The sequence below is a fragment of the Nycticebus coucang genome, chromosome 16 (assembly GCF_027406575.1).
Source record: "Nycticebus coucang isolate mNycCou1 chromosome 16, mNycCou1.pri, whole genome shotgun sequence".
Taxonomy (NCBI): domain Eukaryota; kingdom Metazoa; phylum Chordata; class Mammalia; order Primates; family Lorisidae; genus Nycticebus; species Nycticebus coucang.
This window is the reverse complement of record NC_069795.1, coordinates 46,080,022-46,099,456: the sequence shown is the minus strand read 5'-3', so window position 1 is coordinate 46,099,456 and position 19,435 is coordinate 46,080,022. Positions and strand designations below refer to the sequence as shown.

Genomic DNA, 19,435 nt, shown 5'->3' with positions numbered 1-19,435 from the left:
TGTGTTACTGCATTCTAGTCTGGGTTACAAAATAATATCCATCTCTAAAAATAAATAAAATACTTTGCTCAGTATTAATGGAACATGACCTGGTGGTTTCATAATGAGAGTATGCCCACAGGTTCCAGAAAACACTTAAAAGATTTTCTGTAAAAGTTTAATCAGTTCACTCATCTACTTACAATTCAGTAAGTTTCACGTATCTGATACAGCTCAGGATAGAGCTCAGAACACGGAAGAAATGAGGCATAAGCTTCCTGAAAAGCAGGCAAGCCCCTTAGAATCCTTTGAGGACCCTTCGTACTCTAAAGCACTAGGTTTCATGAACTTATACCCCATTCCTATACTCTCTTCCTTTTCCAGAAACCCTGAAGCAGTGAAGACCCACTGATGGTGACAAGATGGGACACCTTCTGGGACACAGATATTGGCCATTTTCGGTATTCTTGTAGTTTCTTCCATGGCCTGACTACATTTAGTCCTAAAGAAAACAACTAGCTTGTCTATCCTGGAGGAAGGATGGGGATCACAGGCTAAAATCTGGTCATTGGTTCCGTAGCTGCTGTTCTTTCCTTTGTGAGGATGGAGTGCTCAGAGCCTACAGTTACAAGGCTCTGCAGGGAGGGCTGGAAAACATGAATGTGCAGTTGTGTGTTCACATGTGAATTTATAAATGTCTGAAGATGTCACAGACTGCCTCTGTCCTTGAACATCCCTCTGTCATTTTGTTCATTAATTTTTTTTTTTTAATTTTTTGAGGCAGAGATGAGGATCACTCTACATTACCCAGGTTGGCCTCAAACTTCTGGGCTGGAGCAATCCTCCTGTCTCAGCCTCCTCAGTAGCTGGGACTATGGAGCAAGCCAGCTCGCCAGGCTCATTGATTTCTGTTTTCCATCACAGACTGCTTTCTCCTAGAGGACAGGAGACCAGTTATTATCCATAATTTCACATACCTTAGGTATGGTCTTATGGATAAGAAGCACACACACGAGAAACCTTTACTGAATACAAATTAGTAGGGATTAAAAGACCAATGTCAAATTTGTGCCAGAGTAAATGATGTTTAGTTTTCCTGTTAGATTTTGAAAGCCACATATAAAATACCCAGAGTTAACTGTTGTTTGGGTCTCCTTAGAAACATGCTCTTGCAAGAAAATCTCAAAAGCAAACAAATGAAAGATAATACAGGAAGTATAGAGAAGGTGATGGGGGGCCCATATGAGCAGTAACTTGCTTCATTCGTTCTTCTCTGCCCATTGCCTTCATTTGCCCGTTTTGTCTACTGTCTTCTTAGTGCTGCATCTGCACCATGAGAAAATTAGCATTTCTCAAAATAGCTCCAGAAAAGTTTACTTCCAGGCACACCTCAATCTGACACTGATTTTGAAATGCTATACTTCTCTTAACTCCCCAAAGTATAAGCTGGGTGAAAGGACAACATATAATCTGTACCTTTATTTTCTATTCTACATGATATTTTTATAAGTCAGCAGAATTTGTGATTTCCCATTGAGTCTGGACACTGAAATTCAGTAGTGACTACTAGATGATTAGTGGTACCTAATCAGATATGTAAGTCATGTTGATACCATTACTATGGACGGAGATAAAAAGTATAATTTATTAACTCATATATGGTTTTAAATAATTAAACCCATTCGATTATTTAAGGAGGTCTCTGTTTCTTTAGAATAAATTGATTCGTTAATATCACTTTTTATTGTAAGCATAATATTTGTAGTATGGGGAAAAAAAATCAACCAAATTTAATTCCAATTTTGAGTATCTGGTTACTAATTTAACTTATTTCTGTCTTCTTCAACGTCAGTTCGTTATCTTTCTTCTACCTCTCTGGCTTCTTGGGTTATTGTCATTGCTTCTTGCTGGGCCCATCAGGTTTAGTTAATGCTAAACTGCTATTTGAAAAACAGATAATAAATGCCTCAGGAGCATCTTTCCCCTCTGCATCTCATCAAGGTTGCCCAGCATAAGTCATTAGCCCAGATGCTCAGATCCAGGCTTCTGCAATCCATTTATGGCACTGCCAAATATCAGCTCTCTCACCTTTGCCAGTCTCAAGATTACTGTACAAGACAGGAGAGCTTGCTCAAAATGCTTAAGTCTTGGCCCTACTCTGGACTTTCTGTCAGAACGCTGGGGTGTAAGGTGGAACATTTTAATACAACTGGTCCTTAGACCACTTTTTGAGAAACAATGTGAGCCTTAAAAATAGCCCTAAGTTATCCCACTTATTAATACTTTCTCACTGAAATCCTTGCCTTCCTCCAGAGAGTGAATTTAGATGGAAAAGTCTTTTTCACCATTTACTCAATTTGAAATAAAAGATGAGAATATTTAAACAAGTTGAGTCACATATGATTTCTACTAAATTGCTAATTAGAGACTATCCCTTTCTTATTAATTCAGTGTCTCACAATAGAAAAGTTGTCTTGACAAAGTAGTTTGTAATTTGGAGGTAAAGGTCAGACGGGCAGTGAAGAGAAGGTGCCAATTATCAAAGCAACTATAGGAGTAAGTATAGGTTGCTTAGGAAGAGATCCCTCAAATGAATATAACCTTGTAGTCAGCCCAAGAATTCCACACACATTCTAAGAGTTAAAAAGTGGATATTCTTTTTTAGTGTTAATGAATTGTAAATGGTTGTATTTGTTATATACTTAAATGACAGTCTCTACCAAAAGGAAAAAATATACCTCATTATTTCTATATCTAATGCTCCACTAAAGAAAATAAACTCATATTCTGGAGCCAATGAACATTATATTTAGTGGTAAATAACGAGATATGATCACTCATATTTTTAGCATATTTAGCCTGTTGTGTTTTCCAGAAAGCAGTGCTGGGAAAAAGGTAACATCATTTAAAGAGCAGCAGATGTGATTTCCATCAACCCACCTGCAAATCAGGTGAAAGGTTGAAAAGTGATTTTATCTTTCTTTCTCAACTTAATAGACACAAGTTTAAAGTGAATTCTCGAAGGGCTGGAACAATGTACCATGACAGATGGGAGTCGCCGCTCTACTTACAATGCCCGTTCTGTAACTGGCTTCTTCTCTTCTCCTCTGACTTCATCTTGGCCTTTATGTACCATTGACATCTTTTGAAAAGGGAAACAGAAATTTATTTTTTAAGAATCATGCTGGATAAGAACCTATATCAATTAAAATAAATAACATCTGTGAACAGAGTGCTCGTCATAAAATTACTTTTAAGAATATCTTTATACATGTGAAAATACGCCATAGAAGGCTATACTTCGAAATTAGCCCCAGATAAGAAGAAAATACTGTCGAGTAGACTGATGGATCCAAAAGCTAAGATTTTAGAATTTTTTTGATAGTAAACTATACCTAGTTATCTTCCCTGGTATGACTTCAAATAGTTGAGTTGGAAAAAAGCATTAAAAGTCAAAATGAGACTTTGTGATGTGGGCCATTCTCACTGGGGTTAGATAATATCTCAGGGTGGTTTTGATTTGTATTTCTCTAATAATTAGGGACTATAAGCAGTTTTTCATATGTTTGTTAGTCATCTGTCTGTCTTCTTTAGAGAAGGTTCTATTCATCTCTCTTGCCCTGTGGTATAAAGGATTGTTGGCTCTTTTTAAGTTTATTAATTTGAGTTCTCTGTAGATCCTAGTTATCAAGCTTTTGTCTGATTGAAAATATGCAAATATCCTTTCCCATTGTGTAGGTTGTCTCTTTGCTTTGGTTATTGTCTCCTTAGCTGCACAGAAGCTTTTCAGTTTCATTAAGTCCCATTTGTTTATTTTTGTTGTCAAAACTGCAGATGCTGGCGTGGATGTGGAGAGAAGGAAACATTTTTACACTGCTGGTGGAAGGAAGTATGGAGAATCCTCAAAGAACTCAAGCTAGACCTCCCACTTGATCCCACAGTCCCATTACTGGGCATCTATCCAGAAGGAAAAAAATCCTTTTATCATAAGGACACACGTGCTAGACTATTTATCACAGTTCAATTTACAATCACCAAAATGTGGAAATAGCCTAAATGCCCATCAACCCAGAAATGGATTAAGAAACTGTGGTATATGTATACTATGGAATACTACTCAGCCACTAAAAAAGACAGAGACTTTACATCTTTCGTATTAAGATGTATAATGTGTGGAACACATTATTCTTAGCAAAGCATCAGAAGAATGGAGAAACAAGCATCCTATGTACTCAATTCTGAGATGAGAACAATGAATGACTTAGCACATGGAGTGGGTTGGGGGATGGGGGATGGGGACAGCAGAGAAAGGGAAGGAGACAGAGGGTAGAAGGAACACTGGGGGTGGTGTTGATATACCTTTTGGGGGTGGAACACTATTATGGGAGGGTCTTTATCTGACACAAGCAATCAATGTAACCTGGTTCTTTGTACCCTCAATGAATCGCCAACAATGAAAAATAAACAAAAAAGTAAAAACGAGCCTGGCACAGTGGCTCATACTTGTAATCCTAGTACTTCGGGAGGCTGAGGAGGGAGAATCCATTGACTGAGCTCAGAATTTGGAGACCAGCCTAAGCAAGAGTGAGACCCCATCTCTACTAAAAATGGAAAAATTATGCTGGTGCAGTGGTATGTGCCTGTAGTCCCAGCTACTCAGGATGCTGAAGCAAGAAGATCACTTAAGCCCAGGAGTTTGAGGTTGCTCTGAGCCAGGCTGTGTCTCAAAAAGAAAAAAATAAACAAAATGTCTTTGAGTCAGAATCTCAGAAATTTAGACATTTATCTTCTATTTTCAGAGCTGAAAGCATGTTTACTTTATAATATTTGAAATTTTATAGAAGCATGTTCAGTTCTCTGGATAAACTTGGTCCATGAGTTCTTTGACACAAATAAATTACATGATTTGATGGTTCATCAAATTTTTAATTCACTATGGGTAAACAAAATACGTTTGTGGTATACAGTCTAATCTTTTGATGTGAATTGTGTCTCGCCTCAAACTCTATGCCAAGTTCAGTATTAATTCAGAAATATCTTATAGATTCCTTCCAAAGCACCTAAGAGATACTTCAATTTTTTTTATCTCATATAATTGAAATTGTTCTCTGCATTGCATAGAACTTTAAAGCAGTTTCATGTCATATAAAGTGGCAAAATAGAAATTGTAATCTGAAAATAATTTAGTGAAATATTTTTATCATTAAATTCTTTTTTTAAGTGACATTTCTACTCTGCTCTATTATCCAAAATACAAATATTTAAGCTCATCTCTCAAGTTAATTAGGCCAAATTTACTTAGACCCCAGAGATTGAAATGTTTCCTTTTGAGTTTTTCATATTTACATGTCAAGACAATGTTTTCCTATACTTAATGAAATGCTTTTTCATGTGTGTCTGGGCTATTTAAATCTTTTTCCTAAAATACTTTCTGAGAAAATAAAGTCTTAACTTATGTTCTACAAGGTACATATAAATGTAGCTTTGTCCAATCTTTCAATATATTGAGTCATTATTACATGAAATATGACTTGAAATCAACTTTAATGATGAGCAGAAATTTGTTTTTTATTTTTTTTACCCCCTAGATAAGTGAGGATAAATATGATACTGGTGTTAAGTAAAATCACATTCAAGAAAATATTCCAAACATCCTCAAAGGAACTTTAAAATGGAAAACAAACCAAAAAAACCCCTTTCTAAATCAAAATTAACCATCATGTCCAAATTGACAGTCTAACAGTCTAGTTAACATGATATAATTTGGGTCTTTGGAGGCTCCTTATAGGACTTTATCAATTGACTAAACTTTGGGGGCTCCAAAGTCTATTGTCTCATTACACCTTGGATTTGACTTTACAAATGCAAATAATGTAATTTAGTTATGTGTACCTTTATATTAATCCAAAATAAAAAAATGTGTGGAACTCCATGATAAATAGAGTGTTATTAAGACATAAGTGCTGGCTGGGCACAGTGGCTCATGCCTGTAATCCCAGCATTTGGGAGGCTGAGGTGGGTGAATTGCCTGAGCTCACAGGTTCGAGACCAGCCTGAGCCAGAGCGAGATCCCATCTATCAAAAATAGACAATGGGTGCTATGCCAGGCACCTGTAGTCCTACCTACGTGGGAGGCTGAGGCAAGAGAGTCACTTAAGCCCAAGAGTTTGAGGTTGCTATGAGCTATGATGCTACAGTACTCTACAGAGGATGACAAAGTGAGACTCTGTCTCAAAAAAAAATTTATATATAAATTTTTCATAAATTTATATATATATATAAAAATTTATATATATATCAAGTGCCCCCAAATCCACAATGTATAGGCAACATTTTTGTTATAGAGATCAATGAATTTACAGTAGGGTTTATTGTTTTACTTATTTTCCTAATATGGCTTGCTAAACATGTAGCAATGCATAGAATATTGGCGTCTTGATTTTTTTTAAGCTAAATAAACTATCATCGTGACTTAATATGCAATAAGTTCTTTTATTCTTTTCCTTTCTTTTTTAGACTTATATCCTCATTAAAATTATTTTTGTCTTTTCCTTTCCTCTGTCCCTCCCTTTCTTCCCTCCTTTCCAATAGTCCTACATAAGATTAGAATTTAAACTTAGTCTTCCACCAGTATGTGTAGGGTTGTTGTTTGTCTGCTTTTGTAACCAGTTGACCCTTGCTAGTGATTAAGGTTTCTGTAGGCTGTATTTGATATTTGCAGGCTTTAGTCATGAACGCTTTGTCTTCAGCCTAATAGGTAATTAGTTTAGAGACATCAATTTCTTTCTTTCTCTTTTCTTTCGTTTCCTTCCTTTTCCCTCTTTCTTTCTTTCTTCTCTCTCTCTCTCTCTTTTTCTTATTTTGAGACAGAGGTTCATTCACTCTTTCACCCTGGGCAGAGTGCCATGGCATCATCATAGCTCACAACAACCTCAAACTTTTGGGCTGAAGAGAGATCTTCTTGCCTCAGCTTCCTCAGTAGAGTAGGCAGGACTAAAGGTGCCTGCCACAACACCTGGCTCGTTTTTTTCTATTTTCAATAGAGACAGGGTCTTACTCTTGCTCAGGCTGTTCTTGAACTCCCAAGCTCAAGCAATCCACCACCTCAGACTTCCAAAGTGCTAGGATTATAGGCATGAACCACTGTGGCTGGTGGAGACTTCAAAATGTTTTTCTGTCCACTATAAAAGATGGGTCATATGAAAGCTGTGATGATGGCAAGAGTGGGTAAAGGCAGAGAGTCATGGAAGAATGCTGGGCAACAATTATCTGCTGGTGGCAGCATGGTGTTTCCAAACTAGTTCCTTTATTAGGAGGGACTTATCATTATTTCATGCATTCTTTCAGGTCTGTTTTTCATTTTTTTAACTACGGTAGCTAGCATTATTATATCAGCTAGTTAACCTCCCCAAACAAGAGACACTGGGACACTTTCTATTAATTCAAAGAACATTACCATGTCTATTTATATACATGAAAATTTTAAGTTAACGTAGGGGTAAAGTTACCCCTTTACATTTAATTTTATAAAGAAGTCACCATTTTAAATCAACCATATTAGAATATTCATATTTCTTTGTTTCTTGGTAAGTTCTATAAAGTAGGCTTGCTACAGCTAAATCTGATACACTCCTAACAGCCAGTTGTGCTTTGTTGGGGACCCCCCCACTTGATATATGCCACCAAGTTACTTGTCAATTTATTGATCCAAAGATTTGAATCTATTGTCAAAACTGTGTATTATGTTTTTTCATATATGCATATCCCCTGTAATTTTAACATTAATAAAATATTGGTCTCCAAGCAGAGTTTTAAAACAAAACAAAGGGTGTTTATAGTTCTCTCAACCACTGCCCCTGAAGCTAGCTACTTATTATTTGTGTTCTTTATCAGACATCAGGATTTTCTATTTTTGGTAGAGTTGATGTATTTTAGCTGGAGTCAACACAAGTATGTACTGTTTTGTAGGTTTAGATCACATTTTGCATTATACATTTGTTTTATACATAGTATATCTTGAGATATTCTTTTTTGACACTGTTGATATCTAAAATGAAGTTCATTTTTCCTTTTAGAATTGATTTTAAGATATTTGTGATAATTGACAAAACTCTGGGCCAAAGATCAAGGATTAAATAAGAAATAACACTTATTCTTTTAAATAATTCCATTCAAAAATAAATAATCAAAATAAAAAAATAAATAAATAATTCCATTCATATTATCTTTGTTCACATTCTGTATTGTAGTACGTGGCTATGGTAACCATCCAATATTCTTAAAAACCAACAAATAGTTTTAATATATGGTCATACCAAACCTGTGTATGAAAATAGAAAGCTAAGGTGGCAACATGGTTAGACCAGCTAGTCAGGATTCGAATCTAGGTCTTTTGCTGTGTTAAATTTATTATTACTTAAGGCTAAATTCACCTTTCCTCTATGTCTTTATATTTTTCCATTTTCTTTATTCCCTAGAGAAGACCCAACATTTTGTGGGTTCCCATTACTCATATGTTTTAAATTGGAAAATAAAAATACTTACGATTAATGTAAATTTTTTATCATATTACTCTGAAGTATAGAAATGTTGAATTTTTTAAAATAATATAATTCTAACATAGGTAGTATCAATATTTAATCGATAAACGTATCACATTTCCACAACTCTAGGTCTATAAAAAGTTTCTATATAAATTGTTTTGTCACTATATTGAATTATTTTTTCCATGAAAAATTCCTTTCCTGGTATAATTGGATTATGGTAAAGGAAACAACTCAGAAGTAACTTACGGATACAAATTTATCATTCACAGCTTTCAAACTACTTTTGTCAAGTCTTCAGCTTCCAGATTCCTTCAGAGACAACATGATGCAGAGAACTAATGGGGGTGGTTATGTTGCCCTGGAAAGTTCCCTGACAGAGCAGAATCTGCCAGGGTGCCTCTCCCCTTCACATGTGCTTTGTTACATTTAAAAGTATTTGGAAATGACACGGTAGCTTCATTACCTCCCAGTGATTAAGAAGAACAAAGTGAGGATGACCAGGAGCGTGAATCCCCCCACGGCTGCGGTGGCTATCACGAGAATCTGCCCTTGTTCTGCTGCCATGTCAGAAGCTGAAACACATACAAAATATTAAAATTGTGCTGGATGACGCTTCACTGTCAAAATTATATTACAACTTAGTATATACTTGAAACTATAGTAATAGATATCACAAGCCTGATATATTTGGCCTTTAATATTTAGCATATAAGATTCAAGTCCAAATCCAATGAACTTAAGAGAAGAAGATTGAGGTTGTAACCCACAACATAAACCTTTCCTATTCCTTAGGAAAATAGCAATGAAGTAGATGGATTATTAGCACCCCATATTATGAGATTAAATGAGTGTTGTAAAATTAAATCAGTAAATGGTCTAAAGGATTTCATTTTATATAATGTCTCATTTTATCTCTTCTTAGACACTTTGGCCAATAGACCAGGCTTTATAGATTGTTGTGATATCTATTTCCACAAAGTGAAAAGACAATTATAAAATTTCTTTTAAGAATGACCTTATACTTTATAGAACTTAATTCAGGCATTGCAGTTAAATATTCCCACCTCCACCACAGCACTGGGTGTGCATAGTAGGTGCTTAGATGTTTACTTGGCAGTAATTGGAAAAATAATAGTTTAAAGCTCTTTTTAGAAGAAAAGACCAAATGACACATGGTAACAATGTGTTACTTCTTTCATTGATAAAACTATATTTTTAACCCAGATGGGCTGCATGTTTTACTAATCCTCCAGAAATCTTTTACAATATATTAGTTCAATTAATTCCTTAGCACTTAGCATTTTTTATATTACTAAACGTTTAATCAGATATAATTTTTATTGGCTGGGATGGGCAATGGCTTAATAATAGAGGTAAGAAAGTTGAAGGACAGTAAAATTAAAGAACTTTCCCAAACTCACATAGAACCATGACCAGAATTCAGGATTCTAGAATTTTTTCATTTTCCTTCTTATACTGTAACTCACAGTAATCATTTAATTATCAATATTCTAAAATGTTAAATCTATAATAGTATTGAACTTGAATAAAACTTTTTTAAATTTTGACTACTATAAATAAATATCTACTAATCTCATCAGTAATAGAAAGCAAATTGGATCAAATAAACTATATATGTATAACTGAGAAGCAAACTGCAAAATTCTCCACCATAAAAACTTATTAAACTTGAGTAGGTTAAGGCTTCCATAAAAGAAGTTGTTTTTTTCTGGAAATTAAGTATGTAGTATACTATGTGCAAATTTATATCCAGACTAATAACATTCTTATAAAAATGACATATCTTCTACAGAATATCTGAATCTTAAATGCTGTGGTCAAGTCGGTAAGACATCTGTGATCACATTTAAGAGATTTTTTTTTTAGAAATGTAAATGCAAATAAAAACAAAAGTCACTTATATTCAGTTTCTAGTAAGAGAAATTTCTTAAAACTTAGAATTAGATTTTAGCCACTGTGACTTAATCAAAACATTTTCAGGCAATCTATTACAAACTTAAGTTGTAGTTTATAATCTGTGTAGAGACAAGTTAAATAGTTGCATCTTATTCAACAAATAATGTACTGAAGCTTTTTAATTAGGCCAGCACAGAATTTCCTAATCATCCAAATAACACTGATATCGTGGGAATTAATGTTGGGCTCTAAAACATCACACTTTTTTTCACTGAAAATGATTGAATAACAAATTTTAAGAAATAAATGTTCTAGAGAACAACATTAACTTTTTGAAGATAAAAAGATGGCATTAAAAATTATTTATTTACACCAGCTCTTCCATATTCAAAATATATAACACAATTGTAGAGTTTTGAATCTGGAGAATCTATTTTCATGGTGGGTGGGTAGCTGGTTATTCAAAACCATGTATTGAAAGTACAGATGGAGTAGATGATGATGTAACTGGGCGTCTTTTGAAAATCAGATTACTTTGTCATAGAAAAGCGTTGTTTGTAAACATGTTTTTTTGACTTGAATAATTACTTAGTAAACTGGAAGTTTACATGTTTGGTTATGTATTTGTAAACTTTAATTAAAATTTTAATTGGATAACTGAATTTTAATTTGTGAAACATTAAAAAAACGCATACTTCTGTATAACTGTTCCTCAAACCTTAAATCTAGGAATCTAAACATTCCTCTGTGGAGAATAAAACACAAGTCATTTGAAAAAAAGAATGTTTAGTGAAACACACTCTTATATAGAAACAAAACGCTATAGATGATGAGGCTGAAATGATTATCAAATCATCATCAACATCATTTTCCTCAACTGCCACCATTTATTTTAACGTGAACTATGCTTGTAGCTTCAAAGTCATTATAAAACTTCACAATGATCTTGATAGGTAAGTATTATTACTATTCCTAGTTTAGGTGGTTTTATTACTTTCCTGAGACCACACAATTGGCAATCCAAATGGTTTATCATCTCCAAGCCTATACCATATGAGTATTTTAAACCATCATTTTTATTAACAGGAGAATCAACTAAACCCACTTTTTCTGATTGCCTTAGAATGATTATAGCCTTCTTTGACTTTGATTTCATGTCTGCAAAATAGGAATCTTAAATATTCTTATTATGATACGTAAGAGTAACTTTACTATGATATTGTATTATCTATTAAGGCTACAAAAAAATATCGGAAAGAACAAGATGAACCGTATGAACATAAAAGCACTCAGGACCTGTACTGCTACTCTTTTTTTTTTTTCTTTTTGCAGTTTTTGGCCAGGGCCGGGTTTGAACCCACCACCTCTAGCATATGGGGCCGGCGCCCTACTCCTTGAGCCACAGGTGCCGCCCTGTACTGCTACTCTTGGTCCTGATGGGAAAAATTTCTGCCCTTTTTCCTGTTAGTTGTTGGTTCATCACAGAGCTCTGACTTTGTCTCAGGATAAACTGCAAAGCCCTTAACTTTATTAAAAGTTTTTCTAGTATCTGTCTTTATATCCAGCCCAACAATCTCTAACTATACTCGATTTCTTTCAGTTCCTTGCATGATCCAGACTTAATCTCTGGTCAATTCCTAATCACTCCTCCTTCATGAACATCACGTAGATTTTATCTGCTTTAGATTTGGTTAGGTGGGGACAGATGTTCCCACAGGCCTTTAAACTACTTCTACCAAGAAAACTATCATATTTTGCTGAAATTACTATTTTGTAATCTTTTTGATTAGATTGCAAATTCCATGAAGGCAGGAGCTTTATTCACCATGGCCTTTGTCATGAGTTAAAAAGGTGACGTCCCCTCTCCATACTCTCAGAAAAAGACTTTACAGATGTAACTAAGTTAAGGATCTTGACCTTCCCTGATTGACCAGGTGGTCCCAAATCCACTGACTTTCTTATAAGGCACAGTAAAGGAGAAGACAGAGAGGAGATGGGCACGCGAAGAGAGATGCAGGGACTAGAGTTACACAGCAACAAGGAGAGCCACAAGCTGGAAGAAGCCACAGAGGTGGCTCCCCTAGAGCCTTTGGAGCCAGCACGCTGTCTTAAGCCACCTAGTTTGTGGCAATTTGTTACAACAGTTCTAGGAAAGTTACATGGAGTCCAAACTAGAGGGCTTGATACAGTGGTGATAACTGTCCGCTGGTGCAAAAGTCACTGCAGTTCTGGCCCGTGAATTTTAAATCATCATAACTAGGCTGAATCAAACACATCTTTATTAATGAAAGTAGGAATGATTACAAGCAGCACCTTGTTACCAACAAGAAATAAGTTTATTTTTGTAGTATAAAAATCTGTGCTTCAGGATTCCAGGAAATCTTGGAAAGAAGTTTCCCTGAAAAAAGTTGTTGAGATGATTGAAGAAGTGGTAATTGTTTGGCAAGAGGACAGGTGAATATGGCGAATGAGGCAAAACTTCGTAGCCCAATTCGTTCAACTTTTGAAGCATTGGTTGTGTGACTTGCGGTCTGATGTTGTGGTGGAGGAGACACGGGCCCTTTGCTGGCTAGTGCCGGCTGCAGGCCTTGCAGGTTTGGGGCATCTCATTGGTTTTCTGAGCATACGTCTCAGATGCAATGGTTTCACCAGGATTCAGAAAGTGTATCAGACTGGCACCAGACCACCAGTGATCATGACCTTTTTGTGGTGCAAGCTTGGCTTTGGGAAATGCTTTGAAGGCTCCTCTAAGTCTAACCACCAAAGCAGGTCATCTCTGGCCAGTTGTCATATGAAATCCACTTTTCTTAGCACGTCACAATCTGATCGAGAAATGGTTTGTTGTTGCTGCACAGAGTAAGAGAAGACGACACTTGAAAACCAGGTTTGTTCTGATTTTCGGACAGCTCATGAGGCACCCACTTATTGAAGTTTTTCACCTTTCCCATTTGCTTCAAATGCAGAAGGACCATAGAATGGTAGACACTAAGTTCTTCCGCAGCTTCTCAGGTAGTTGTCAGAGGACAAGCTTTGATGACTGCTTTGATGGCCGGCCACTATGCTGCTCATCTTCAGGGCTCTCATCTCCTTTATGAAACTTCTTGAACATCTGTTTGCAGTTCCTGGGTCAAATGCTTTATTGATGTTGCGAGTTGTCTCTACTGCTTTATGACCCATTTTGAGCTCAAATAATAAAATCACTTGAATTTGCTTTTTGTCTAACATCATTTCCCTAGTCCAAAATAAATAGACAATAAATAGCAAGTAATAAATCATTAGCAAAAAAAAAGCAACAGAAAGAAATAAGCATTAAAATGATGTATAATACAACCACATCTATTTAAAAATGTATTCCAGTACCAAATGGTAAATTTCAACAATGCAAAAACTTCAATTACTTTTGTACCAGCCTGATAAACAAATATTCTTATGAATGAATGGAATGAACAGTTATTTGTGTTGGATGATACTGGCAAGAAGAGGTCAGAAGTAATACACATTGCAGCCCTCCCTTTGCTATGTAAAGATTTATCCTTAGTGTAGCTATATTATGTATGTAAAGAGAATGTACTAAGTACTAATTTCACCAGAAGAATCCAATTATTCTGTATTCTTGAAGACAATACTTTCTGGAAGGCAGAACTACTAGAAAATTAAGACTTCTAGTACCAGGTTGAGAAGAGTAAGCTCAGATATAGGAGTCTAAGATTAAGAATTTTATTAGTTCATTTAACAAATATTTATTGAACAATTATTATGTGACTGGCACTCAGGTAGATATACGGGATACAATAATGAACAAAAGAGACATAGCTACTGTGCTCATGGATTTATATTTCAGTGGGCAGACACTGAGCAATAAATTATAAAAGGAATCATTGTTACAAAAGGGAGACTATGAGATGTTGGAAGAGAATAAGCAGTCCTTGGCAGCAAGTCAGCTCTCAAGGAAGTTTGTAAAACATGTGTTAGCTGAAGTAGGAGAAGGAAGAGGAAGCCATGTTTCTTGGCTAGAGGCCTCACTGATGCATTTCAACAGACACTTAGATAAATATGCAAACCATGAAATTAACTATGCAATTGGATTCACAAAAATATGACTACAAATTTATATTTTATGAAAACTTGTCTGTAGTCTTATCTACCCATTTTTTTGTCTTGTGGAGAAGTTTAGTCATTTGTTTTGTAGGAGAAAATGTATCGATAGTTTATTCGTGTAAATAGCACCCACAGAGACCAAATTTTTCCTTAAAAAAATAACACAGTGAAATCCTTGGTAAGAAATTAAATTATTTATTATCAACTTATTAGAAATTGTCTTTTGCTTAATGAAATGAAGTTGTATTCTTAGAAAAATTAAGGTTATGGGGGGGGAAGCAGAAAGAGGGATGGAGGGAGAGGGTGGGGCCTTGGTGTGTGTCACACTTTATGGGGGCAAGACATGATTGCAAGAGGGACTTTACCTAACAATTGCAATCAGTGTAACCTGGCTTATTGTACCCTCAATGAATCCCCAACAATAAAAAAAAAAAAGAAAAATATAAGTATATTAAAATGACATATTTCATTCTATGGTTTGTAGAGAAGTATAATTCCTGGCTGGCGCCTGTGGCTCAAAGGAGTAGGGCGCCAGCCCCATATGCCAGAGGTGGCGGGTTCAAACCCAGCCCCAGCCAAAAAAAAAAAAAAAAGAAAGAAGTACAATTCCTTAAGAGGAAGCAATTATCCAAAAAAATTTATGAACTTGTTATTGAGTAAGGACTGAGCACTTAACCAGTGCTTGGCATAAGGTGGGATAACATTATTAAATGAAGTTTTCTTTTGTTGTTTACCTCTAAAAAGAAAAAGGTGACGTTCTTGGACTCCAAATACTTAAAAAAAAAAAATAGATTTCATGGGTGGTGACTGTAGCTCAAGGAGTAGGGCACCGGCCCCATATACTGGGGGTAGTGGGTTCAAACCTGGCCCCAGCCAAAAAACTGCAAAAAACTGCAAAAAAAAAAAGACTTCATGCATGTCTTTAAGAAAGTGTGAGAGAACAGTAATTTGACTATTTTTAACCAAAGAATTTTCTTCTATGGAGGCATATGATTTTGTCTCCCTGTAATCAAGATTATTCTAGTTTATATTTACATTTCAAAGTAAATCTGTCATTTGTATTCTGTGTCATTTTCTGTGGAATAGCTTTTTAAAGTTAACTCTTTTCTGTTATGAATGTATTTTTAAAGTTATTGAAAACAGGGTTTATATGATTTTGTTTTAAATAAAGAATTTCCCAAAAATGTTGCCAGTGAAATAAATTATCATCATTTCACCAACACGATTTTTTAAAAAACATAATGCAAATCTTAACAGAGTCATGAATTGGCAACACCTAGTAAATTAATTTTAAGGTTACTGGCAACCAATATAGGAGAATTCTCCTCTTAGGTCACACAGAAAACCTTCTGAGGACCTACATAACTAAGATTAGTGAATGTGCACATTCTCAACACCGTCTGCTCATGTAGACATAGGTATGAGATAAAAATGAAAGCTTAGAAAATGTTTCTCCCAGATAAATGTAATCTTTGACTTTGTAGATGGTATTGTTATTATTTTGAGAGTATGAAATCATCCTCAATTTTGTTTTTCCTTACAACTCCAAGTCCAGAGTCAAATTTTTATCACGTTTTATATCATCTTGTTTTTATTCCCACCAGCACAGCCTACTGTCAGACTTCAGCTCCACGAGAATAGACTCTACTATCATCATTAGGTTGCCTTTCCACAATGTCTTTTCCCCATCCACCCCACATTAAGGGGCTAGATATTTATTCTTCAAATTAGTATTTTTAAATCTTCAGAATCATCCTCATTGCCTAGGGCAGTGGTTCTCAACCTTCCTAATGTCGTGACCCTTTAATACAGTTCCTCATATTGTGGTGACCCCCAACCATAAAATTATTTTCATTGCTACTTCATAACTGTAATTTTGCTACTGTTATGAATCTTAATGTAAATATTTGATGTGCAGGATGTATTTACATTATAACAAAGGGGTTGTGAACCACAGGTTGAGAAATCCTGGCCTAGGGTAACATCATCCCTTTATAATGGGTACACCATCTCAGAGATTTCCAGGCATGAAACCTGGGACCCAGCTCTTTCCTTTGCATTTCAGTTGTTCAATCCCATCAGTTTTACCTTGTAAGTATTTCTAAGATTCGTCCTCATTTTCTCCAATTCCCACTGCTATTTTCTTAGTTCAGGTATGCACCTTATCATATATATTTGAAATCAGCTAGATGGCAGCCTGAATTATGTGAAATGTATTTGAACAACATCAAGCAAGACAAAAAAATGATACTCTGAAGAGACAGGTGACTGATGTTCACAGGATAACCATGCATACTTTATTCTAGAAAAGAGCTTTTCAGCCTCACACTTTTTCTTTATATATACTTATTGACTTTCAAGTTCATGGAACAGCACAGTAGGAAGGTGGGGGTGTACCTAAAGAAAGAGTTGAATAGAAATAAGTTCACACTGCTGGTTGGGCTCACAGAAGAACTGGGTAAACAAAATCTGACATAAGATCCAAAATGCACACTGGTCAGGGGGCAGGAGTTTAGGATATAACAGCATTACATAATTCAAGAAGCATCAAAAGATTCACTATTTAACTCAACACATTCATATGAACACTCGAGGTCAATTAAAAATAATGAGATAAATCTAATATTTATTTATTTTTATGCATTTTATTTTATTTTTTGGTCATGGCTGGGTTTGAACCCACCACCTCTGGTATATGGGGTCGGCACCCTATTCCTTTGAGCCACCCTAAGATATTTTTTTTAAAGGGCAGGAGTTTATGGATGCATGATTAGAAAAAGGTTTGCTTCCAAAATATTTAGATGTTATAAAAATAATACTTTCATGACCAAATCGCTAGCTGAAAAGTTCAACTATCAAAATGGTTCATTTTCTGAAGCTTTTTTTGACATATCTCTACTGCACCATAAGTTTCATGAGGGCAGGGCAGAGCAATATCTTTCCAATTTCTATTTTATGAAGGATTAGCATAATAATTTACTCATTAAAAGTATTCATATGTCTAGAATTAAAGAAGGGGTAGAGAACATACTCTTGCTACAAGGAAAAAGGTCCCTGGCTAAAGAATACATTTTAAAATTTGATTCATGTGGCAGTGTTAATGTTTAACATCCATGTCTTAGTTTCATAAATGTTCTCTTATGCATTGAGTTTTGGAATTTAGTATGTTCAGAGATAAATTAATAGAAAATAACAAGTCTCTTTTCCCTCTAAATATCTATGCCTAGGCTTTGAAGAAAGTAAATGTTTAGGAAGAGCCATCAACATGGTATTTTAGTAATGTCTTTTTTCTTATACTTATTTAATGTGTGTTGCCATCGTCCAAGAGGAAAATAGACTTCTCAGATTAGACATAAAAGAGAGCATGATAAAAACAAACCTACTGGATCATTTCTGTTGAAGTAAAGACCCTGAGCAGGGATTATACTTCTTTCAGAAAGTGATTGCGCCGGTGTGCCTTCTGTTACTGCTCCACCACTCCTCCAGAAAACAATAAAATTCAGGGCATCAAACGGGGCCACGCTGAGACACCAAAGATTTCAAGATTTACTATTCTCGATGACCTCAATTTCTCGTCAGATAAAAATGCCAAATGACCCACGGATAATCGGAAAATGGGGGGTTGGTACAACTTGTGGGAGAGACAGAAGCACAGGCGGGTTGTGAGTGCAGCATTGATGAAACACTGTCATTTTTTAAAAAGAGATTCTTGTGCTCATTAACAAACGGTTAATACGCCTTGCTACAGTTAGGTTTCATGTGACAAATTTCAAAGAATGAAGGAAAGCAACTGAGGCATTGAAACACCTGGAGCTACTGTCAATGTTCTAAATGTCAAGGACTCACTGGCAGTTGAGATATGTCTTTAAGAATGTTTGTTTTGCAATTCAAATACTTATATCTTCATCTATAGATGTTTCATCCCTTCTTAATAATTTTAGGTCCAGTGTAAGATAGAATTTCCTCACAAATTCCCTAGATCACTGACTTGGATACAATGATCTTCGATTTTAAATATTGTTCACTATGCACCATAATATTAATAGTGGGTATTTGCATATCTGTGTACTTGAGGTTATAGCTCTTAGAATAACAGTTTCTGTGGTTTGAGTTAAAGAGCTTTGTAATAAAATGCATTGCCATTAGGAATCACAAATTTCATGAGGCTTAATGATGCAAAGATTTATTTAGAATTTAGTTTTCATAAAAAATGTAAAGAATGCAATCTTGATTAAAAACACACATCAGTTTTTCAAAAAAGCTCTAGAAAATTTCTTGAGGAAATTCTTATTCACTGACTCATTATTCATTCAATAATGACAAAACACCCATTATTAATAAGGTGTGAAGCTCTGTGGAATGGAGCTTGGGGAAATGCGGAAAACAAAAGCATGGTTTCCTCCCATTGAAGTCTCTCTTTAGTGAAAGAGAAAGAAATATAAATCTTAATTGTAAGTTAGAAACATTGTTGCTAAAATGGAGGTATGCCCCCGGGTAGTCATAAGAGAACAGGAGAGTGGTAAAGGCAATAGGAAGAAGCGAAGGAAGCTAAGTATGAAATGCTTAGAAGAAATTTTCAAGTCATCAAGGTGGTGAATAGATATTCGGACACTCTAGTTGAAGAAACATTACTAACAGCATGGAGATGCACAGTAGCATATCTTCAGGAGCTGTTTATATGTACTTCAAGACTTCTGATATGCAGACCAAAATGCAGAAGAGGACGTTACAGGGATTGACAAAGAAAGAACACAAAAATTTACACTGATTCCTCTCAGTATGCTTGTGTTTTTCTCACATTATCATCAATACTCAGGTTCAGGAATAAAGACGATACAGATTTCAATTTACTTAAAATTACAATTTTTTGTTTCATTTAACTCATTTAGTAGTGA

The 19,435-nt window shown here is 35.3% G+C and overlaps 1 protein-coding gene across 4 annotated transcripts in view; it reads right to left on the bottom strand.

The window, feature by feature from the left end:
- EPHA6 (EPH receptor A6) overlaps nt 1–19,435 on the bottom strand; it is a 921,042-nt gene that overhangs the window by 280,705 nt on the left and 620,902 nt on the right. For all 4 annotated transcript variants that reach the window (XM_053565807.1, XM_053565808.1, XM_053565810.1 and 1 more), the window contains 2 exons: nt 8,989–9,097; nt 3,051–3,121 (listed from right to left, as the gene is read on the bottom strand). In XM_053565807.1, the coding sequence (XP_053421782.1) occupies nt 3,051–3,121; nt 8,989–9,097 (180 nt within the window). The remainder of the gene's footprint in view (nt 1–3,050; nt 3,122–8,988; nt 9,098–19,435) is intronic.